The sequence below is a fragment of the Monodelphis domestica genome, chromosome 4 (genome assembly GCF_027887165.1).
Source record: "Monodelphis domestica isolate mMonDom1 chromosome 4, mMonDom1.pri, whole genome shotgun sequence".
Classification (NCBI taxonomy): Eukaryota; Metazoa; Chordata; class Mammalia; order Didelphimorphia; family Didelphidae; genus Monodelphis; species Monodelphis domestica.
The window spans coordinates 2027227-2051579 of NC_077230.1; the positions used below are offsets into that span (position 1 = coordinate 2027227).

Consider the following 24353-nt stretch of genomic DNA (forward strand, 5'->3'; position numbering starts at 1 on the left):
CTCATGAGTGTTTTGCTTCTGATCACCACTTTCTTCAATTTGTCCTCCATTTTTCTCAGTGCCCAACCCCTTCTCTTATTGATAACTCTTCTCCTTATTTTCTATAGGGTAAGACAGATTTCTATACCCAACTTGCATGTGGATGTTATTTCCTCTTCATGCTCATTCCAATGAGAGTAAAGTTCAAGTACTATCTGCCACTTCTTCTTCCTCTAATCTTCCTCTCCACTATATTAACTCTTTCTCACTTCCTCATATGAGGTAATTTACTCCCTTCTATCTTTACTTCCATCTTCTCCCAATGTTTTCGTCTTTCTCACCCTTTTTTTTATATCTTCCTATTGTTTTCATTTGACTTCTGTGCCCTCTGCCTTTGAATATTTTCTAATTGCCCTAATAGGGATAAAGTTCTTTAGAATTAGAAGTATCTTCCCATGTAGCAATATAAATCATTTAATTTTGTCAAATCCCTAAAATTTTCTTTTTCCTATTTACTTTTTTTTAACTTGCTTCTCTTGATTTTCGTAGTTGAACCTCAATATTTCTGTTCAGCTCTGATCTTTTCATTAGGAATGATTGAAAGTCTTGTTTCATTAAATATCCCCCTGAAGGATTGTGCTCAGTTTTGCTGCATATGTGATTCTTTGTTGTATTCCTAACTCATTTGCCTCCCAGAATATTATTTCAAGTCCGCTAGTTCTTCAAAGTAGAAAGTGCTAGTTTCTATGCAATTCTTAATGTGATTTCATAATATGTGAATTTTTTCTTTCTGGCTGCTTGCATGATTTTCTCCTTGGCCTGGCCACTGGAATTTGGCTACAAAATTCTTAGAGATTTTTATTTTTGTATCTGTTTCTGAAGGTAATTGATAGATTTCTATTTTCTCCACATGTTCCAGAATATCAGGACAACTTTCCTTGATAATTTCTTTTCCTTTTTTTTTAAACCCTTACCTTACATCTTAGAATCAATACTGTGTATTGGTTCCGTGGCATAAGAGGGGTAAGGGCTAGGCAATGGGTATAAGTGACTTTCCCAGGGTCACTAGCTAGGAAGCTAAGGCCAAATTTGAACCTAAGACCTCTGGGTTCAATCCATTGAGACACCTAGCTGCTCCCAGATAATTTCTTTTTTTTAAAATTTATTTATTTTAAAATATTTTCCCATGGTTACATGATTCATGTTGTCTCCCTTCCCTTTTCCCTCCCCGCTCCTGAAGCTGACAAGCAATTCCACTGGGTTACACATGATATTTCCATATTATTCATTCTTGTACTAAACAAAATAAAAAAAGAAAACCAAATCATATACTTATATAAAGAAGTGATGTCTTTCTTCTGCATTTCTATTCCTACAGTTCTTTCTCTTGATGTAGATGGCATTCTTTCTCTTAAGGACCTTGGGATTGTCCAGGATCGTTGTATTGCTACTTGTAACAAAGTTGATTACATTTGATTATCCACAAAGTTTCGTTTTCAGTGTACATTTTTCTCTTGGTTTTGCTCATTTCAAGTTATAGATTAGCGATATAAGTGTTTCTATTTCCCCATCATCATCATCATCATCATCATCATTTTTCTTCTAATCTACATTAGATTGGAATACTACAGATATAAAACTTAATTGACTATTTGGTGCTGTTGAAATTTGTTTATGATTGAATTTTTGAACGGTGTCTATATGACTAGGTGTTAAGATTTTGGATAGGAAGCTGTTGTTTTAACTCAGTGTATCAAGTCTAGTTGGTCTTACAAGTTAAAATATATGGTTACTTATGATAAAGACGGATACTAAATTTGATTTTTTTTTTTTAACCAGGAATAGTTTCTACTCCAGTCGAGGAATAATAGATGATAGTGGCACCACAAGCTATATGAAGTTGAACCTGAGTGCTGGAAATGTAGATTTATATGAAAAACTCTACAACAGGTAGATAAGCCTTCTACAATAGTTTTTTTTTCTTCCTTGGAAAATTCCATAATGGGGACAGCTAGGAAATTCAATATAGAAATGATATGATCCTTTATGAAGACGCCCGTTATGAGAAGAATATTGGTGTTTAAGTAGGTCTGACTGAGAAGCTATTCATTTAGTTAATTGTTTTAATTTACTTTTACTTACATTTACCTGTACTCCCTTATTTCTCCTCAAACTTACTAACGACCCAAAAGAAGAAGAAGAAGAATTGTTCACATTTATAAAAACCCTTCACAGTCACTCTCTTTATTCCATTTTGTCCTTACAATAATGAAGGTATTAGTATTGACCATTTTACCGATGAGGAAAAGAAGACTCACTGACCTGCCGATGAGCTTCTTGCTACTAAATGGCCTTCACTTACGACTTCAATTTAGATGATCTCCATCCAAATTCATGTTCTCTATGCTAGCGTTCTGTCTTGCATGAGGAAAGTTCCTTCTGATAGCTAAAAATGAGTAACACTTACTATGTGCCAGACAGCACGCTAACTATATACAATAGAGATCTCATTTGATTCTGATAAGAGCCCCGCAAGGTGAGAGCCAACATTCTCTCTGGTACACAGAAGAGGAAACTCTGGCTAGGAGCTGAAGTGATTTGTCTACTGTCACACAGCAAGTAATAATAGTATAATAACCCGGGTAGCATTTGTACGGAGATCAGGCCCTCTGCTGTGTTTCACGCTGGATCCTTATCATCACCTGGCAAGGTCGGGGTTGTTATTAGCCATATTTTATAGCAGAGGAAACAGACAGACTGCATAAGAACTTGCCTGAGAACACACAACTAACGAGTCTCGGAGCTTAGAGTTGAAATTGTGTCTCACTGACTCCAGGCTGTCCCCACTTAAAACTGTCTCGGCCATCTAAACAGCAAATTCCATTATCATAATTAATTGTGAATTTAAATATTCTGTTGATTGTTGTGGCCCAGAAACTCCCAAAGAGAAAAGGACTAAAGGCATCTTGTATAATAGGAAGATGCTCAATTTGGAGTTCAAGAGTCTAAGTTCATTCCCAGAATTGGCAACTGATGGCCCCTGTGTCCAGGGAGCAAGTTATTTGACCTCTCTCTGCCTCATTTTCCTCATTTGTAAAATGTAGTGGTTGGACTAGATGACAGAACATCTCTTGTAACTCAAAGGAAATCTGTTTCCATGGTTGTAGGTTCATTATTATCTAGGATGATAGACTGAGTTCTCTTTAAGCCCTACTGTGCTTGGAAATAGATATCGTCCTGCTTACCTGGGATACCTCAAGGAAAGTAATGTGCACATATGCTAGTAGGTCCATTTAAAAAGGCCTGATCTATTAGACCACACAGTCACAAATAAAGCAAAGTTGGTGGAACTAATTCTAAGTGTCTGCCTTCTTTGGTTACACATTCATTTCTGAAGCCAAGAAAAATCAGTGAGGAAGGAAGAAATGAGGGAATCGTCTCTTGTGAATTAGTTAAGGCTAGTGGAGGGCTTTAGAGAAGAAAGAAAGAAAGAAAGAAAGAAAGAAAGAAAGAAAGAAAGAAAGAAAGAAAGAAAGAAAGAAAGAAAGAAAGAAAGAAAGAAAGAAAGAAGGAAAGAAGGAAGGAAGGAAGGAAAGAAGGAAAGAAGGAAAGAAGGAAAGAAGGAAAGAAAGAAGGAAAGAAAGAAGGAAAGAAAGAAAGAAAGAAGGAAAGAAGGGAAGGAAAGAAGGGAAGGAAAGAAGGGAAGGAAGGAAGGAAGAAGGAACGGAGGAAAGAAGGAAAGGAAGGAAGGAAGAAGGAACGGAGGAAAGAAGGAAAGGAAGGAAGGAAGGAAGGAACGGAGGAAAGAAGGAAAGGAAGGAAGGAAGGAAGGAAGGAAGGAAGGAAGGAAGGAAGAGAGAGAGAATAAAGATCAGTTCTGGGCAATGTGCGTTCTGGCAAATCTTTTTCCACAGGTACACTGACACACAGTTTTTAGCCCTCACTGATAATAGCTGGAGTATATTTGCTGCTACTTTTACAACAGTATCTGTTTAACTAACCTCATTATTCTGAGACTTATTTTTTTAACTTCAGTGTTTTTTTACTTCTAAATAGATCTTAAACTTCTCTTTATTTCCCAGGATGGAGGAATTGATTAGATTCTCATCCAAAAGCATCCCGACGTGTGGAATTATGATTTTATTTTACTTTTCTGTAGAAAAAATATTGGTTTTAGTATTTCAATTTAAGAATGACATCAAAATTATGAATCCAGTTATTTGAAAATGAATGTCTTCCTGAAGGAATAGCTTGAAACTAGAATTAAATGCTCTCATTTGAGTGATTTTTACTTTTCATGAATCAGAAATATATATATTTTTCTCTTTCATTTTGTTGATTCTGGCAAACCAAGAAAGAGAGTATTAGAAAGGATAAGGATTTTCTTAAATATTCTGGAAATGCTATTCATAATTTTGTGACAATCCTTTTTTGTTTTCCTTCCCTAGCAATGTCTGTTTCTCAAGAACAGTGGTTTCTCTCCGATGCATAGGTTAGTACATTTCATTTTCTTTTTCCTGACATAGTATGTCATACTAAGCATGTCCACTACTACTTTAGAAACTCTTCCACTAAAATAATGTCTTGTAAAATGGCATAATTGAAAGCATCACTCCTGGAAAGGAAGGCATCAACAGCAACTGCAGAAGCCCTCTCAAATCACATAAAAACGCCACTGATTGCCTGTTGTTTATAGGATAAAATATCCTCAACCTGGAATTGAATGACCCCCCACAATCTGGCTCCAACGTATTTTGTGACTTTATTTACCACATTTCCTTTTGTGGCTGATGCATTCGGAACAAACATACTATGGGTTGTTTTCTGATTTCATCCTACAGTCTCCCCTCCTTGTTCACATGGACAATGTCTGAAAAAAAAGTCTCTCGCCAGCTTTTCAGATGTTTGGGGAAAAGTAACCGGGCTACAAACCTCTGTCCCTCCACCCAGCCCTTTGCCAGTGACACCAGTTCTGTTATGGAAAGTCCGGGGAGCTGTCTTGTTAGAACGGAAGGGTAATGAATGTCTTTGGGAATTTACATTTTCATTACTGCTTTTAGAATGTGGGACAGTGATGAAGGTGAATCAGTTGAACCGGATTGTAGGTGGGACCAATGCTGCTCCAGGAGAATGGCCGTGGCAAGTCAGCCTTCACGTTCAAGGCGTCCATGTCTGTGGTGGCTCTATTATCACTCCGGAATGGATTGTAACAGCAGCTCATTGTGTTGAAGAGTAAGTTGTTTATCAGTCATTCCAAGGAGCTCTTGGCATTCTCCTCGTTTTCTTTTCCTCTTTCAGCGGTACGTTTACCCATAATGCTTCTAGGAGGATCTGAACTAGAAATCTTAGCTTGGTCGGGGTCATCGCCATTGTTGTGACGGGGCTGAAAGAAGGCAGATTTGTTGTGTGCTTGATTTATTAGAAACACAACTTTGAATTCAGTTATTTTGTTTTTTCCTTCAAGAATCTGCTTGACTTGTTATGGCTTGAGCACAATCTCGCTATATGCAGAGCAATTGAAAGCACTCTAGAGCTAGAAAGGATTTAGAATTTCAATCCAACAACCATTTGTTGAACACTTCAGGCGCTCAGATGAAGAAAAGTGAATTTAGCATATTATCGGAGGGGAGGAAATGTCCCATACAAGCAGATGAAAACAGAGAAGTTCATTTGAAGAGGGGAAAGAGGACAAATACTGGGCAAAAACGAGGGGTCAGCACCTTAACTGCACTTTGAGTACAAGGACTCCGAGAAGCCCCAATGAGGGGGCAACCCATTCTAGCCATAGTGAATTGTTATGTGCAAGCGCAGTGTAATAGGAGTGTGATATCATGTTTGGCGAACACAAATAAGCCATCTGGTTCCATTTATACCTATAGCAGCGTAACCTCCACAACATGTCAGTCATGGGCTCATTCGTCCTTCCATTACGGGAATCTTCTGAAGGGCAAGTCATCCTGCCTTAATGGATTTCATTTGGTGATACATCTGGAAGGAATTTTCTTATGCCTAATTCCATCACTTTCTATTCTCCATCCATTCATTGCTCCTAGGGAACCCCTCTGGGACCAAGCAGAACAAGTCGAATCTTTTTTCCACGTGCCTGTTCTTCAAATGATTGGAGCTAGTCATTATGTTCCCTAGAAGCCTTCTCTTTTTTAGGCTAAATAGTCTCAGTCTCTTAACCAAAGTTACGTTGATCTCAAGGCTCTGCCATTTTGTCTCGTCAGTGCTCTAGGTGACTTCTGGCAAAGAGAGGGTAGTCAGTCCTAGGTATCCTGGATACTTGTACACTCTTCAGAGCACATGAACAGTTTTGATGATCATATTTCACAACTATATCAACAATAGACTAATGGGCATTTTTGGGAAACCCATCCAGCCAATGTAATTTTCCTTTCTTGTCAACATTGCCAGTTTTATGGGGATGCAGTAAAAGCAGAACCTGAGTTATTCTGATTTGTAGTTTTCTAATTATTAGTGATTTGGCACATTTATAATTTTTTCAAGTTTTGGAAACTACCTGTTCATAATAATTTTCATCAATAAATAGTGGATTTTTTCTTATAAATCTGAATTACTTTCTTATTATCATAAAAATGAGACTTCCAAAAAAGAAACTTTGTTGATAGGAATTTTTCCCTGTCCATTTTCCCTTTAGCATGTGCTATTTTTTCAATTATTAGGCCTGTCTTTATTTCAATAAATAGCAATTTATAGCTTTATTGTAAATATATTGTTTATATTTTGAAAAATAGATGGAAATGTTTTATAAGTTCTTTAATAATTTAAAATAATTTTTTGTCTCTTCTCTAATTGCATCACTATTGAATATATGCCCTCATATAGCTTGCTGGTTACCTCATTCTACCCTCCTAAAATCTCCTATTTACTCTTTCATTCATAGAGGATGCCAACATATTCATCTCTTTAAAATATTGTTTTATTTAATACTTTGGTAAAAACAATTAATCTTGCAAATTTTAGGATTTTTTTTAGCACGTTATTTCCTCTATTAGAATGGAAGCTTTTTGAAGGCAAGAATTATCTTTTTGTCCTTATTTAAATCTCAAATCCTTAGTACAGTGCTTAGCACTAATAATTGATAAACGCAGAGGCTTCATTTTCACTATCTCAGTAGACTCTATAACAGACAAAATCTTATGGGAAAATTGGACAGCAGTATGGAAGAAATTAGATTTAGACTAATACATCACACAATACAAAGAGAAGTTCCAAATAAGTACTTATCCTTAATATTAAAGGTCATATCATAAACAAATTAGAAAAAGTTAGAAAAAATTTCCTGTCAATGTATAGAAGTTCATGACCAAGAGGATCATGGGAGATTAAATTACTAATTTTGATTACATCAAATTTAAAAATGTTTTGCATGAACTTAAATTTTTTTATTTTTTACGGGGCCTTTATTTTACCAATTACATGTAATTAAAATTTAACTCATAAGTTTCCTGAAGATCCAAATTATCTTTTCCCCTTCCTTCCTTTCTCCTTCCCAGAGATGGTAAGCAATTTTATCTGCATTATATATATATTTTCATGGAAAACATATTTCCATATTGTTCATCATTGTAGGACAACACTCATGTAAAACCAAAATCCCAAAATAAAAACACAAATAAACTAAAGTGAAAAATAGTATGTTTTGATCTGCATTCTGACTCCAACAGTTCTTTCTTTGGAGGTGTACAGCCTTCTTTGTCATAAGTCCTTTAGGATTGTCCTTGATCGTTGCATTGCTGAGAATAGTGAAGTCTTTCACAGTTTGCATAAACTTTTAGTTAATTAATTATAAAATATTTTCCCATGGTTACATGATTAATGTTTTCTCCCTCACCTTTTTCCTCCCCTCTCCCAGGGCTGACAAGCAACTGGATTATACATCTGCTATCACTTGATACTTATTTCCATTTATTCATTTATATAAATATCCATTTATAAAAACAAAACCCCAAATCATAGACCCATATGAATATGTGATATATTGTATGTTTTTCCCCCATGTTTCTACTCCTACAATTATTTCTCCTGACATGGATAGCATTCTTTCCCTGAAGTCCCTTGGGATTGCCCTGGATCATTACATTGCTACTAGTAGCAAAGTTGATTACATTTGATCATTCCATAATGTTTCAGTTTCTGTATAGAATGTTTTCTTGGTTCTGATCATTTCACTCTACATCAGTTCATGGAGGTCTTTCCAGTTCATATAGAAATCAAGCGATTCACCATTCCTTATAGCACAAAAATATTCTATGACCATCATATGCCACAATTTATTCATCCATTCCCCAATCAAGGGACACACCCTAATTTTCCTTTTTTTTTTTTTTGCCACCACAAAGAGTATGGCTATGACTGTTTTTGTATAATGATTTTTAATTATATGTTTGGGGTAGAAACTTAGTACTGGTATTGCTGGATCAAAGGGCATGCATTCTTTTAAAACCATTTGTGCATAATACCAAATTGTCTTCCAGAATGGTTGGATCAATTCACAGCTCCACTAGCAATGCATTAGTGTCCCAATTTTGTTGCAACAAAAATGTTTCCCTTCAACATTTATTATTTTCCTTTACTGCCTTATTCATCAATCTTCAAGGTGTGAACAAACTTTTTAAGTGAAACAATTATTTAGATTAAAAAATTGTCATGTTAAGTTTCTCTGATAATAGTCTCATTTCTAAGAGGGAAGAACTGATAGAAATTTATAACAAAAGTAGCCAATCTCTAATTGATAGTCTGTCTATATTATATGATCAACAGGTTATAATGGAAGAATCCTGGACTACATATAGCCCCTAAAAAGTGTTCCAAGTCACACCTAATTGGAGACATTCAAATGTGATTCAGACATTTTCATCAGTCTTTAAGTGCAATAAAGATGAGAAAAAGTAACATCTTAAAATTTAGAGAGGCTTTGAAAAATGAATACATTGATGTACTATGAATAGGGTGAATAATTCCAAACAATTTGGAATTATTTTTCAAAACTTGACAGAATAGTGCTTGCCCTTTTACCGAGCTTTACTGCCAAAAGGTCTATATTCAGAAGATATCAAAGAAAAAAGAAAATGTTCCTTTATGTACAAACAATATTTCTAGCAGCTCTTTTTGTGGTAGCAAAAAAAAGTTCAAACTAAGAAATTACCGAATGAATAGAAATATTATAAATATGATGGAATACTCCAAGAAATGAGGAAATATATAATTCCTAAAAGAAAAGGAAAATTTATATAGACTGTTGCAGTAAGATGAATAAAACCAGAAGAACATTGTGTACTACAACATCAGTATTATGAATATAAACAATTTTGAGGATTTTTATGTCAGTGAATAATGAAATGAGCAGAACCAGAACATCTACAATAACAGGAACTCAAGAACTTTGAAAGCCACAATAACTGTGATTAATGCATTTACCATTCTTGATTCCAGAGAACTGAAACATGCTAATTATTACAGAGAGGTGATGGATTTATGGTACAAAATGAGATTTAAAAAATATAAATAATCTTAGAAGGCATTTGTTTTGATTGACTATCGTATTTACTATCAGAATTTTTTTCTTTTCTTTATTCCCATTGGAGTTTTGGTGGGAGAGAGAGAAATTAGATACCTCTTAATTAAAAAAAAATAGAGGTAGGAAGGGGTGCTACAGATATAAAATGTTGCCTGCACTTTCAAATGAGTTATTATTAGTTTAATTTAATTGTTTTGCGTTGACAAAAAAAGCTCATGTTGAAGGTACAATATTTAAATGTAACAAACAAAATACATTGATAAAACTTAAAACATAAGCACAGCATTCTTGATTAAAGACACTGTTCAGCTTCCCCTATTTTCCATACTAGGTGAGATTTTTGCAAAGCTTATTTGGTCATTTGTCTTTACTTGTAAGTGTTGAAATCTCTACACTAAGGATCTGGTAAAATATTTTGTAATATTATATATATATATATTATTATTATTTTGAACAAGCATTTATTTAGCATATATTACATCTGTATTCATATATGTTTGCATGTAACATGCCATATTTAGCATATATTATATTCATATAGCTGTATTCATGTGCACATGCACATGAATGTTATATATTTGTTATATATATATTTATGTTATGAATGTTATATATTTATATATGTACATCTTTATTTAGCATATACTACATGCAAGAAACTGTGCTAGGGATACAAAATCAGTAACTGCCTCTCCTTTTTTTTTTTTAATTTAGTCAATTTAGAACATTATTCCTTGGTTACAAGAATCATATTCTTTCCCTCCCTCCCCTCCCCTCTTCCCATAGCCAACGCACAATTCCACTGGGCTTTACATGTGTCCTTGATCAGAATCTATTTCCATGTGGTTGGTATTTGTACTAGGATGATCATTTAGAGTCTACATCCCCAACCACATCCCTTCGATTCATGTATTCAAGCAATTGTTTTTCTTCAGTGTTTTTACTCCCACAGTTCTTCCTCTGGATGTGGATAGTGTTCTTTCTCGTAAATCCCCCCGGGTTGTTCAGGATCACTGCATTGCCACTAATGGAGAAGTCCATTATGTTCAATTGTACCACAGTATATCCGTCTCTGTGTACAGTGTTCTCCTGGTTCTGCTCCTCTCGCTCTGCATCACTTCTTGGAGGTTGTTCCAATTCACATGGAATTCCTCCACTTTATTATTCCTCTGAGCACAACAGTATTCCATCACCAACAGATACCACAATCTGTTCAGCCATTCCCCAATCGAAGGGCAGCCCCTGTAAACCTTAAAATTTCTTAGACTTATGAATGTTGGAAATTTCCCCATTTTCAACATTAGGTAGGGAGGGTCCTTCTCCTCCCTACCTAAGACTACTTTAGGACAGAAACCTTTTGCTAAACAATGGAAAGGGCTTTGACCTATGCTTAAGCATAAAACAGGAATTTCCTTGAGTCATGATTGATTTTAGAATTGATACAATAGAGATACTTGGAATGACAGAACCAGGTCTTGGAACTTACAATCTCCACCCTACTCAGTCCTAACAGGATTTAGGAAGGGCTGCAGCATAGATCAAAATTTAATTATTTGAGAATATGACCTTCAACAGACATGTGCAAAGGGGCAGACCTCTGGGCGGTTCTGGGTTAAGCTAGAGCCACCATTGGCACAGGGAAGACATGGACAGTGATTGGTAGATGTGAGAACTGAGGGCAGGGAACTGAGATGGTTTCCTTCAAAGATAGAGAGGTCTGAGGACTGAGGTGGTGGTTGGAGAGGTTTTGCTCTGAGAGGTTGTGCTCTGAGAAGCTTGGTCTGAAGGAAGCTGGAGGTGGAGGCCCCTGAGACTGTTTCTCCATTTTGGTCACATGAGTGATAGGGACTGATCTCTTTTCTTTGCCTCAGCTATCTAAGGGCTTGGGCCTTTTGGCCCAGCCTAAACAGAGGGGGTATTTAAGCCCTATTCCCTTCTCTCCCCCCCTCCCTCCCTCCCTCTCTCTCTCTCTCTCTCTCTCTCTCTCTCTCTCTCTCTCTCTCTCTCTCTCTCTCTCTCTCTCTCTCTCTCTCATACCTTTCTTCCTCCTGTTTGTAATTAAACTCCATAAAAGGTTGACTGCTGACTTGAGTTTTCATTTAGGAATTACATAGCTGAATTCCTTGGCGACCTTAAATTAATATATATCAGTCTTTTAAAGTGATTTCCATGTCACACCCCTCATTTTCCAATGTTTTGCCACCACAAAGAGCGCAGCTATGAATATTCTTGTACAGGTCTTTTTCCTCATTATCTCTTTGGGGTACAAACCCAGCAGTGCTATGGCTGGATATAAGGGCAGACAGTCTTTTAGCACCCTTTGGGCATAGTTCCAAATTGCCCTCCAGAATGGTTGGATCCTTTCACAACTCCACCAGCAATGCATTAATGTCCAACTTTGCCACATCTCCTCCAGCATTGATTACTTGCCTTTGCTGTCATATTAGCCAATTTGCTAGGTGTGAGGTGATACCTCAGAGTTTACCTCGTTAAACTTTTACAGACAATTATCCCCTCTAAATAACTTGACCATTTCAGTCAACTTTCTTCTTTTGGTTTTAATATCACACCAGTGTAATACCTCCTATCATCTAAACCTGCTCCATACCCCCCCCCCCCCGCCATAATCCATTCTATTGACTTTATCTTCCACTTAACTTTTTTTGCTTATGGTGCTTTTTCTTGCTTTTCTTGTTTCTTTTTCTTCCTTAACTCTCCTTCTTTAGTTCTTATTACTTCATCCTTGACCTTTTTTCATCCCTTTATACCCTTCAATCACCATTCATACTGTTTCTCTTTTATCCAGAAAATAAAATTAGGATCTGAATATTGTTCTTCACATTTTCCTCTATTTATGCTAAATTTCTTACATTCAATGTCTGACTCATTTCACTAGTCAAAACCCCTCTAAATCATCTGGATAATTTCTTTCTTATTCAGCTAAATTGCTTTTATCTTCTATTGTTCTTGTTCTTATAACTCCTGAAGCTGCAAGTCTCTCTTGGTTCTTCAGTTTTCTGATGTATAAAATAATGGGTTTGAACATTGATATTGAATGTCTCTTCAAGTGTTCTCATTCCATGTGTTTATTCTATTGGACTATCCTAGAAGAAGGAAAAATATACTGATTGGTATTTTTTAGCTGAGCATCATGAATGTAGAGAGAGAAAGGGTTGGACGTGCGATATCAGCGGGTCAGGACCTTCTCTTTGTGATCTTAGCTGGATTCCTAGAACAGTATGAGATTGAGTGACTTGCCTAAAATCATACAGCTGGTATGCCTCAGAAGAAGGACTTAAATGAAAATCTTCCTTGCTTTTAGGTGGGTCTCTATTGTGCCAAATCTAGTCTGTTAATATCACAAGGTTCTTGAATCCATTATTGGAAGGAATCAAAGGTGTTGAATCAAAGTACGGTTTGCAAACCTTCGAATGTTTGATACATTTTTTAATGTTATCATCATTATCATTAAACTTGTCAAAGCAACCCTGAAAAGCAGTCATCTATTCTTTTCTTCAATAGCTGTAGTTATAGGGAAATTGCTTCTTCTTTAGAGAATTCATTTGATTTCTATATAGTCCTTTATACTGATCTACAATACTAAAACTTCTACTTATTGGTCTTAGTTTCAGAGATCAAATAGAATAACGTGTGTGTGTGTGTGTGTGTGTGTGTGTGTGTGTGTGTGTGTGTGTGTAATATGATAGAATGATTTTTCAGTTAGGTAGCCAGTTACATTTGAGGAGGATAGGAAAGACCTCCTTGTTCCTTGAAAGTCTTTGGTTAACCTATCATTAAATTAGAAATTCCATACATTCATCTGGAATATGATTGGAAACATACCAAGACTTTGTAGTCTCCAAGAATTCATTAAAATTTCACAATAAAAACAATTAAAAAACAGGAGAGTAATACCTAGGCAGGATGTTATTAAGGTTACTGACTAAATTGCTCCAATTTTCTAAAATTTTATAGTAAGGAATAAGCAGTAGGTGTAGTAATGAAAGTCTTTAAAAACAGTTTTTTAGCCTTCCTTGCTATTTTGTTTGACTATATATAGCTCTCTCTGTTGTGTTGTGGGCAATAGTATTCTGCAGTAAGATAGTGTTTCATTATAATTAGAACTCATTTGCTTCTTGTATGTCTCTGTGTGTTTTTAAGATATTCAGATTACCGTTTAGATTCACTGTTCTTAAGATTTCTTGGATTTGTTTTTCTTTCAGACCTCTTTCTAATCCCCGGTACTGGACAGCATTTGCAGGAATTTTGAGGCAGTCTGTGATGTTCTATGGAAGTGGATATAAAGTGCAAAAAATAATTTCTCATCCAAGTTATGATTCGAATACCAAGAACAATGATGTTGCCCTCATAAAGTTGCAAACACCACTCACATTTAATGGTATGTATTTACTCTTGTCCAGCTTAAGATACATAATAATTTTGTGGAAATACTATTTTCAGGAGATCTCAAAAAAATGAAAAAATTTTCTGATAACAGGAAAAAATTGGAGATGGATTTTTCATGGGGTAAAAAACCTACCAAATATAGTATCTTCCAGTTGACAATTTCAGTTGTTTTTCTGATATCACCTGATAGATAATAATATTGCTTATGGTTATACAGTTTTCCCCCTATTTATTAAGTTATTACTCTCTGTTGGGCACTTTGTCAAGTGCTGAGGATACAAATAAAAAGCAAAAGCAATCCCTGATCTTATGGAGCTTACATTCTCATGAGGGAGACAGCAAGCCCATAAATGCATATGTATGCCATACAAAACAGATGGAAATTGATCTTAAGGTGGAGGCCAGTGTCATCTACGAGATGCATAACGGACTGAGCAGGGTCTTAGAGAAAGCTAGAAATTAAGGTATAGTTTATTCCAGGCACATAGAATAGCCAATACAAAGCCATGGAAGCAGGAGATTGAGTGTCCTATTTGATAAACAACAAATAGTCTGGTCAGACAGTAGAGGACATGGAAGAGATATTAGAAGACCAGAAAGATAGAAAGAAGTCTAGGTTATAAAGAGCTTTAAATGAAAAACAGAAGAATTTGTATTTGATTAAAAGAATGCTATGGTTTTAGCAATGATAGAGATTTTTTCCTTAAGTATTTGAGTTTTTAAATAAACATTCCCAAAATTTCTATTTGCAAAGATAGGAATTTTAGTTTCTTTCAGTTCATTTTACTTTAGGTCCTTTATTTGATTAATTGTAGAGATAACATTCCATTATGTATGCTTCTGATGTTAGGCACTTGAATGGATGCAAACTGTGAAACACATAGTTGTAAGAGTTTAAATTCTAAAGTAATATTGTGGTCACTGATTTAAAAATATTATAGCTTAAATCAAAATGACTTCGAAGCTTTATTTACAAAGAGGTGGAAAGAATGAAAGTGGAAAATGTAAGAAAGAAACAGAAAGTACTGCCTAGTTACAAATACCCTAAATTTAATCCTCCAACATGCAAATGCAAATCTGAAAGAGAATCTCACCATAATCCAAAGTCCTAATTAGGAAGCCGAAATCCAAAGAGCCTGATGATGCTGAAGAATCCTCTGAGAACCTTCAGTGTTTTATAAGCAGTTCCTCAAATAGGGTTTTCATATCTAAAATAGAGAACTTTGTCAAATGTATAAGAAAAAGAGCCATTCCCCAATTGGTAAATAGTCAAAAGATATGAATAAACAGTTTTTGGATGAAGAAATCAAATATATAATTGTATGAAAAAATACACTAAATCATTATTAATTAAGGAAATACAAATCAAAACAATTCTTAGATATCTCATACCTATCAAACTGGCTAAAATTATAAAGGACAAAATGACAAATGTTGAAGGGAATATGGAAAAATGGGAATAGTGATACATTGTTATTGGAACTGTTAACTAATCCAACCATTTTGGAAAGTAATGTGAAATTATGCTCAAAGAGTTATTAAACTGTGTATACCTTTTGGTCCAGTAATACCACCATTAGGTTTATTTCCTAAGGTGATCAAGGAAAAGGTAAAGAATCAACCTATATGTTCTAAAATCTTTATAGCAGCTCTCTTTGTGGTAGCAAAGAACTGAAAATTGAAGGGATGCCCATTAATTGGGGAATAACTAAATAAGTTGTGGCATATTGAATACTGTTTTACCATAAGAAATGATGAACAGGTTAATTTTTGAAAAACACAGAAAGACCTACATGAAAAGTGAAACAGGCAGAACAAAGAGAACATTATATACAGCAAAAGAAATACTGTTTGAAGAATGACTTGTGCACCTCCAAAGAAAGAATTGATAAATAGATCTAAGATCAATAAGACACATACATATCTCTCTCTCTCTCTCTCTCTCTCTCTCTCTCTCTCTCTCTCACTCACTCACTCACACACACACGCACACACACACATACGTGCACACACACATACTCCTTGTCAAATGATGCCTTCTCTAATAGGAGAGGGGAAGTAGGCAGGGAATTAACTGGGTATTTTAATGTAACAAATAAATTAAGAAATTTGTTCCTTATATTAGGACAAGGGAAAAACATCTCTAACTCCTACATTCTTTGCATCATTGTTATTCATGTGACTGTTACTGCAAGTAGGGATGTGGCATTGTATGAACTTGGAATTATGTTTTGTTAGTCATTCAGTAGACATCAAGTGCTTTCTATTTGTAGAGCTAGGTTCTAGGGTAAATTAAAAAAGCTTCAATAATACATAGTACTTTCCCATGTGGGGCCTGTAGTCATCTATTCTAGTCAAATATGATGATCTTAGAGTATGGCTGTGAAATTTAGATTACTCCACCCTACTTAGATATTACTTTATGGAGAAGATGAAATTGTAATCTCCTGACTGAACAATGAAGGTACTTAGTTCTTACTTTATAGTGAAGCTAGAACTTTAAGCTAAATCTATTTTAAGATCTTAATACAAAAAGGTGTTAAGTAACTATGAAGGTTAAATTAATCACAAAAAGGTTAAGTAACTTCCAAAAGGTGAACTTAACAAAGAAGTGTTAAGTAACTCAAAAGATATGATCTAATCAAAGAAGATGAGAACTAAAGAATGGGAAGTCCTGGAGAAAAGCTCTCTGATATGATTGGTAGACGTGAAAATTGAGAGGAGAGGACATAAGAGTTAAAGGTCTATATATTTCATGTCACTTCCTCTCTCTGGTACCTTTTGGCTGTGGAGAGTTGGCTGGTGGCAGCATGCTGGGCCTTTGGGCATCTTGGCGTAGCTACAAGCTATTGTCCGGTTCAGTGGTGAGTTTCTGGCTGAGTTTTCCCTCCTTTACATTCCAAACTTTATCCTCTTAGAAGTCTCTAATCTCCTTCAGAGACCCAGCAGCAGTGATCTTGAACTCCCCCTGGCACAGGCCAGGCGGGAGAAATCTTATATCCTCTTCCCTCTTTCTCCTTAAATCCTTCCCTCTATATTAATTAAAATTACCATAAATTTCCAGACTGACTTGGGTATTTTATTTGGGATTTTGCTCTGGCGACCAATTAATTTAGATTTTAAATCACAACCCTAAAATTATCTTTACATGGTGATACCTTTTGGTATTTCATTAAGGAAAAGTAATGGAAGGAAATGGTCTTATTTTAGATCCTGCTCAGAAATGTGAGAATGAATGATCATGTTTTATGTTCTCATTTTAATACAGAAAAAATAAGACCAGTATGTTTGCCTAATCCAGGAATGATGTTTGAACCCACTCAGTCATGCTGGATATCAGGATGGGGTGCAACCCATGAAAAAGGTAAGAAGATTATTTCTAATAAGAAATTATTTGGAGATCACACTTCAGTTAATGGGTGATTTAGCACAGTTAACAAAACTTTCCAGGTTATAGCAACTGTTTCACACTCATACAGTTAATGTAGACTTTTGCCATACCTATAATTATAAGTTATGTTAAATCAGAAAAGACATAAAAGTAGGTAATTTAAGGTAACTTAAAGTCACGATTCTAAAGGATTGGCTTTTATCATTGTGGGAGAGGTGTAATGGGGAAACTGTCCTAGAGAGGTGTTAGATGTTACAAGCCACCTAGGAACTCCCCAGGGCCAGTTAAGCACAAAACCCTTGGCTTATGGGGAAATAAGGGAAACTGGTAGGTAGGACCCTAACACTCTTAAAACTAACTCCACCCAACTTCCAAGTCCCCTGCTTAAGGGGAGCCTTCTGTTTCTTCTCTAAATTTCTTCTCTAAATTTTTCTAGAAAACCCTACATCTATCTGCCTCAAAGGGCAATATCTTCTCCTAGGCTGAAGCCTTTGCCTGCTCTCTTATTCTCACTGTCTAATAATATAACCACTATCTACCTGTCTACCCGAGTTATCCATGATCAGTAAGGCTATTAAGGCCTTATTCTGTTTCTCTGTTTCCAATTAGAGAGATTGCTAGCAGTACAACCTCTCCCCAGGCGACTCAGAGACAAAATGCCCTTTCCAATGGTCTGCAACTTACAAGCCACACTCAGACACATCCTTCTAACTGTCACAAACTGCCAACCTGAACAGCAGGGGGTCTTTCACTGCCAGCTTGCATAGCAGGAGATCTCTTATTCAGAAATCTTATTACTCCTTTTCCTCTTAAATTATAAACAAGTAGAAATTATTAAAAAAAAACTATCTTAGTAGTAGAATGGTGAGGAGGAAAACCAAGTTGCAAGATGCTGAGTAGTAAAAAGAAGTGAAAGCAGATGTAGCCAGCAGAGACAGTGCTTTCTGCAAATTTGTAGTGAGGTGTGAAATAGTGAAGGAGGATAATCTGAGTTATTAGCAACAGTAAAAGAAGCTAGAAGAAAACGATACATGCTTTTAGTGTGAAAGGAAAGCAACATTAAAAGAAGAAGTAAAGATGTGGGGAGAGACGAGGGAAAGAAGGATGTGGGTAGGATGAGGACAAGATTGAGGCAAGGGCTAAGTTTTGTTGGAAAGCCAAAGGAGGATATGGATATCGAGAGATTTGGAGCGACTGAGAAAGTTTACGTAAGATATCAGGTAGCAGGTGAGGTTAAATTTGGATTGAAGACAGAATATTTGGAACAGCTCTTGTTAGGAACATAATAAAAATTTAATAAGAGATGTTTTAGAAAATTACCCTGGGGGCATATGGGTAGCTCAGTGGATTGAGAGCCAGGCCCAGAGATGGGAGGTCCTGGGTTCAAATCTGGCCTCAGACACTTCCCAGCTGTGTGACCCTGGGCAAGTTACTGAACCCCCATTGCCTAGCCCTTAGCACTCTTCTGCCTTGGAGCCAATACACAGTATTGATTCCAAGATGGAAGATGAGGGTTTTTAAAAAAATAATTACCCAGCAGATTTAAGAAATTAACAAGGTCCCCTTGAAACCCGATAACATGAATTTGTAATAGATTCTAGTACTTTGTGGTTTCTCCAGCAGCTTTTGGCAGGCTGGCAGTGGATATCCAAAACTGAGTTTTAGGGCTGAAATGGAAAAGGTCAAAGATTAGAATGAGGAAGAGAGGGAAGGGTGAGTACATTCATGGCTAGGTAAAGTGGAAAGTGAAATAAGTTCAGGGTTGCTATATGGAGAAACTAAGAGTTTACTTTCAAATTACTTTCAAAGGAGTGTCAGAATTCCTGGATTTTTCCAATAGTATTTGATAGTAATTGGGTAGATAATGTTACTCTTTTGCAATCAAGATCCTTCTACTTCTTTGAGAATGAATAAGAAAGAAAAGAGAGAATGAGAAATAAGAATGAATGAGAAAGGTGTTTTCTGAGCCTAGCTTGGCTTTAATTAAAATTGAGCCTGTAAATGTGGGGGCCTGAAAGAACAGATCTTGGCTGGAAGAATATTTAGCAAATAAAGTAGTGCCTCTTGTTGTTGACACTTGGGTGCCCCAAGTGCCTTGATGCTTTGTAACGCTTAACAGTAGACACGGTCTGTTCCAGTTGGGATGATGATCAGGCTTCTTAGAAAGATGACTAATGGTTAGAATGAAATTGCAGAGGAAGGAAAGTCGGGAAAGGGATGACATAAAAGAATGAAACATTAATATGGTTGCTTTGATAGCAATTTAGGAGAGCACTTACGAACTCTTCCAGTGGAAATGACCCATCCTTGTCTTAAAATGTGTGTTCAAATGTTTGATCCTCAGGCAGGACTTCAGACATCTTGAATGCAGTTATGGTGCCCATAATAGAACCTTGGAAATGTAATAGCCGGTATGTCTACAATAACATGATTACTCCTGCCATGATTTGTGCTGGTTACCTCAGAGGGAAAATCGACTCCTGCCAGGTAATTGCTCTTTGTGTTCAACATTTTGGCTACGTGTGGCTATTTTGAATTCAGTTCACTCTTTCTCTCTAGTTTCTTCCCCACCCCTTGAGAAGGCAAGCCATGGGATGCACATTATACATGGGAATTCATGCAAACAAGTTTCCTTGTTAGCCGCTGCATTTCTTCCTGCCCTGTCCTATTAAAAGAATGCAACGAACAAATCAGTAAGCCTTTACTAAGTACCTATGATTGAGGCACTGTACTACAGCAGCGCCTACAGACATAAAAGTGGGACAGTCCGCCCTTCAGATGCTTGCAAACTACTGAGGGGAACACATCTCCTCAAAGCGGCAGACATAATGCATGGACTTGAGTTCACAGTGATTTACGAATGAAGTAGAGAATAAGAAAAAGCCTTTCGCGGGAACCTTGAGGGAACCATGGGCGATGGAGTACGTCTGAATGAGAAGATTCCAGGCATTGAAGAAAACCTGTGGAAAGCTAAAGAGTTCTGAATGGAAAGCTTTCTTAATATGACAAGAGCACTAAATGTGTGTAGTAGAATAATGTGATCATTCTAGAAAGATAGGCTGGATCCAGATTGTGGAAGCTTTCATTATTTATTTACTTATTAAGTGGAAGGTTTTAAATGTCATACAGCATTTCTATCCTATGTGAAATGCCACGGGGAGCCAATAAATGTTCTTGAGCTGGGATGTGGTAGAATCATTCATTTTGCAACTCTTTAAAGGAAGATATTGGATATAGAAAGACCAGCTAGGAGGCTCCTCCCCAACCCTCAGGAATCCAAGTTAAAAGGGACAGGAATCTGACTCATAGTTATTTTCAATGCAAATAAAGAGAAGGGGATTGGGGCAAGAGGTACCAAAGTGTTAGAATCAGCAAGCCAGCTGATTGGATGGATAAATAGTTAAGAATGATTCCTAGCTTGTAAAAGTAGGCAAACGGATGGATGGATGGATGATGGTGGTACCATGATTAGAAATAGAGAAGGTAGAAGGTAATTTTGGTTTTAGGGGGAAAGTCAGTGAGTTCTATTTTAGAAATGTTGAGTTTTAAGAGGAATCTGGGACATGTAGATGAAGACTTACTTCAGTTCATGACCAAAAGGGATCCTCATGATCATATATATAATAACTTGTCATCCAATATCTGCCTGAAAATGGGGGGGGTGGTCAGTGAGGGTGGAGGGGTAGGGAGAAGTAATATCACTTCTCTAGGAAGCATATTCCATTTTTGGAAGATCTAATAAAAGTTTTTTCTGATATCCTAAATTTTCCTCTTTGCAACTTCTACCCATTCCTCCTGTGTTGCCTTCTAACTCCAAAGAGAACAGGTTTGCATTATTGTCCTTTAGATACCCTCCCACCTCCAAGCTTTCTTTTCTAAACATTTCCTCTGACTTCATTGGGTGGTCCCTCAAGGATGGATATTCTTTTCCCTCTTTTTGGAAGCCTTGCTTGTTTCCCTTAGGGACAATCTGGAGACACAGAAGTGGAATTTCAGAGAAAGATCAGGAGTCAATATTGTAAATTTCAGAGTCATCTGCATAGAAATGGCAAATGAACTCATTAGGATTTTTGATGTCATCAAAAAGCATGTAGAGAAAGGAGAACTAGTACAGATTCCTGAGGTACATCCATACATGGTGGTTAGGCCATGGATCATAATCCAGTAGTGGAGATAAAAAATTATTTACTCAGTAGAAAGAGAGGGACAATAGAAGAGTGTCACGAAAAGTCTAGGAGGAGGAAGAATCCAGGAGCAGGTGAGCAGCACTGTCAAATGCTTATAGAAGTTATGAAGAAGGATGAAGACTGAGCAAAGAACGCTGGATTTTGTAATGAAGATCTCATTGCTGACAGAACACAATTTAGTTGAGATGGAAGGCAGATTATGAGGGGTTGAAAAATTGAATGGGAAGGTGAGACAGCAGAGGAAATGAATATAGACAATGTTTTCCTAGAAGTTTGACTATAAAAGGGAGAAGAGCTATAAGAGAATACTTGGAAAATATTGTAGTCTCAAATTAACTTTTTTTTCTTATGGATTGGGGAGGATGTGTGGAGATCTGAATGTGTTTTCAGGCAGCAGAAAATACAGTAGATTGTCTAATATTAGGAGCTGTTTAATATTAGGTAGAAGGAGATTGAAAGTACAAGATCCTAGATAACATAATAGGATGGGACATAGGACACAAGTAGAGGAGGTTGGCATTGTAAAGGGGAAGGAAGGGAGAGAGAGACATAGGAAATTTGCAAGCAAGATTTTAAACCTGGGTTTTTTTACTCCAAATCTACCATTCTTTGCATTATATTGTACTATTTCTCCCTACCTTATTTGGCACTGCAGATTGTTTCTCATTCACTCACTCATTTCAAATACCCTTGTTTATTTTTTGGATTCTGTCCTTTTTCTATAACTTTTGTTAAAAGAATTTTCTTAATCTATCCCTCTGTCTCTTTAAGAGGTAGGAGAAGGGAATTTATAGATGGAGCAGAGCTGACAGGGGTCTGTGTGCCAGAGCTGAAGATTCTATTACCAAGGAGATGAGGGGAGAGTTAAGGAAGGAACAGTTGCCTATTAGAGGTCTTTTTTTTTTTTTTGCCTTTGGACCTTGAAAGAGCAGGAGGTCTGTCTCTGCTACTGGGAGTTTGATTACTGACAGTTGGAAGAGAAAACTTATATAAGGAGGTTGTGGGTGGTGGCTATTGATTTATTAGTGTAAGGTAGTTAGTGAATCAAATTTAGATAGTGTAGGTTAGATGAACCTGATCTGGCCAGACAAGAAGAACCTGTCCTCAGAAGAGAGTTAGAAGTAGGCTTTTAGAAATTTTACTTAGTATTGGGAATTTACGTATAGTCATTGGATATTTGAATAATAATCTCTTTCCTCCTTTCTATTTTCTATCTGTACTTCTTAAATGAAACTGTTTTATTGAACTGCTTTCCTCACTTTTGTCAAACTCCTGCCATTTAACCCTCACACTTTGTTCTTCCTAGGGTGACAGTGGGGGTCCGTTAGTCACTGAGAAAAATTCAGTATGGTGGTTAGTTGGTGATACAAGCTGGGGATCTGGATGTGCCAAGGCAAACAGACCTGGAGTTTATGGAAACCTGACAGTATTTACAGACTGGATTTACCAACAAATGCAGGTAAAATTTAATTTCATCTTTAATTCTAGCTAAATATGTCATTCCTTCCACTTTAATTTCTAAATCTCATGATTGTGTGTGTGTGTGTGTGTGTGTGTACACATATATATTTGCACACATAAAGTCTTTTGTACATTAACAAGCCAGTTATTAGCAATAAAATTTTTTTCATATTTTTTTCCTAGTAATAGTTATGTTAATTGGGAGTCATTTCCCTGCTCTCCACAGATATTGGAAATTGGAGGAGAAATTGGATTGAAGACTCCACTGTCAACCTGAAAAACTCAGAGCTACTAACATAGTTATAATAAGGGTCTAGGTAGACAGATTAATCAGGGAAGATACATAAAATCTCAGTCATATGACTTCCAGTGAGCTATAGAATTTGAGATTTAGGGAGTATGCCTCTATTTCTGGTGGAATACTTTCCCAAATGCGTGGACATTGGATGTAGCCAGAGGTTAGGATGCCTGGGAGCTGCCTAAATGTGATAGGATAGACGAAGGAGGCTGAAGAGGCACTTGCGATTCTAGGGTGATTAAGAGATACTTCAGAGTTGCGCCATCTTTCAAAGTCAGTCCTCCAAGGCCGAGGGGTAAATTTTAGGTGCAAAAATAGATCATAGCCAGTTCAGTCTTTTGGAGACTCAATGATGGGATTAATTAAATAAGGTTATCTCCAGCTACAATCGACTGAAAAAGTAGTCCTTTAGCCTTTCTTCCAAGACCTATGTTAGAGAAAGATCACTCACTACCTCTTGAAACAACCTTATGGGGTATCCCAGATTGTGGAGTTTTTAAATTCAGTTTAAATTTGTTTCTTTGAAACGTACACTGCTTGGCTGTAGTTGTATCACTTCAGATTTTGAAGAAAAAGTGCCGTGCTTTTTACATAGGATGATCCTTCAGATACTTGAATACAGTTCCAGACATGAGCTGGCCAAGCTGAAGTATAGGACGACTACCACCTCCTTTTGGTACACGGTTCGAGCCCATCAGTGCAGCCTGGAACTGTTTTAACGTTTTTGGGTTGTCATTGACTCATTGAGCTGGAAGTCTATTAAAGTCCCGAGATCACTTAAAACAAAACTCTAAAAACACCTTCTATTTTTGCTTCAGTCATTTCTGGATTCCTCCTCAGATGAAGCCTCCCTTGTCTATCAAATAGTATCAACATGATGACCATGACTGGTAGAACAGAAATGTCTTTTAAGAAGAGGGAGGTGGCTTTCTTTCCCAGTTCTTTGGGAGAAAGACTGATTATTAATGGTACTGTAATAGTTTGGTTTCCTTTGTTAACTCCCCCCCCCCTTTTTCCATTCCCATTATTCTGATCATTATGTGCTCTCTTAAAATGCAGAAACACCAATATACACGGCTTTGGGGT

General features: G+C 36.6%; 1 protein-coding gene across 2 annotated transcripts in view; it reads left to right on the forward strand.

The window, feature by feature from the left end:
* Positions 1 to 24353, forward strand: part of TMPRSS2 (transmembrane serine protease 2) — a 119143-nt gene that overhangs the window by 81171 nt on the left and 13619 nt on the right. For both annotated transcript variants that reach the window (XM_056825952.1, XM_056825951.1), the window contains exons 7-13: positions 1819 to 1929; positions 4428 to 4471; positions 5040 to 5211; positions 13747 to 13922; positions 17199 to 17294; positions 19666 to 19808; positions 22815 to 22967. In XM_056825952.1, coding sequence (XP_056681930.1) covers positions 1819 to 1929; positions 4428 to 4471; positions 5040 to 5211; positions 13747 to 13922; positions 17199 to 17294; positions 19666 to 19808; positions 22815 to 22967 — 895 coding nt within the window. The remainder of the gene's footprint in view (positions 1 to 1818; positions 1930 to 4427; positions 4472 to 5039; positions 5212 to 13746; positions 13923 to 17198; positions 17295 to 19665; positions 19809 to 22814; positions 22968 to 24353) is intronic.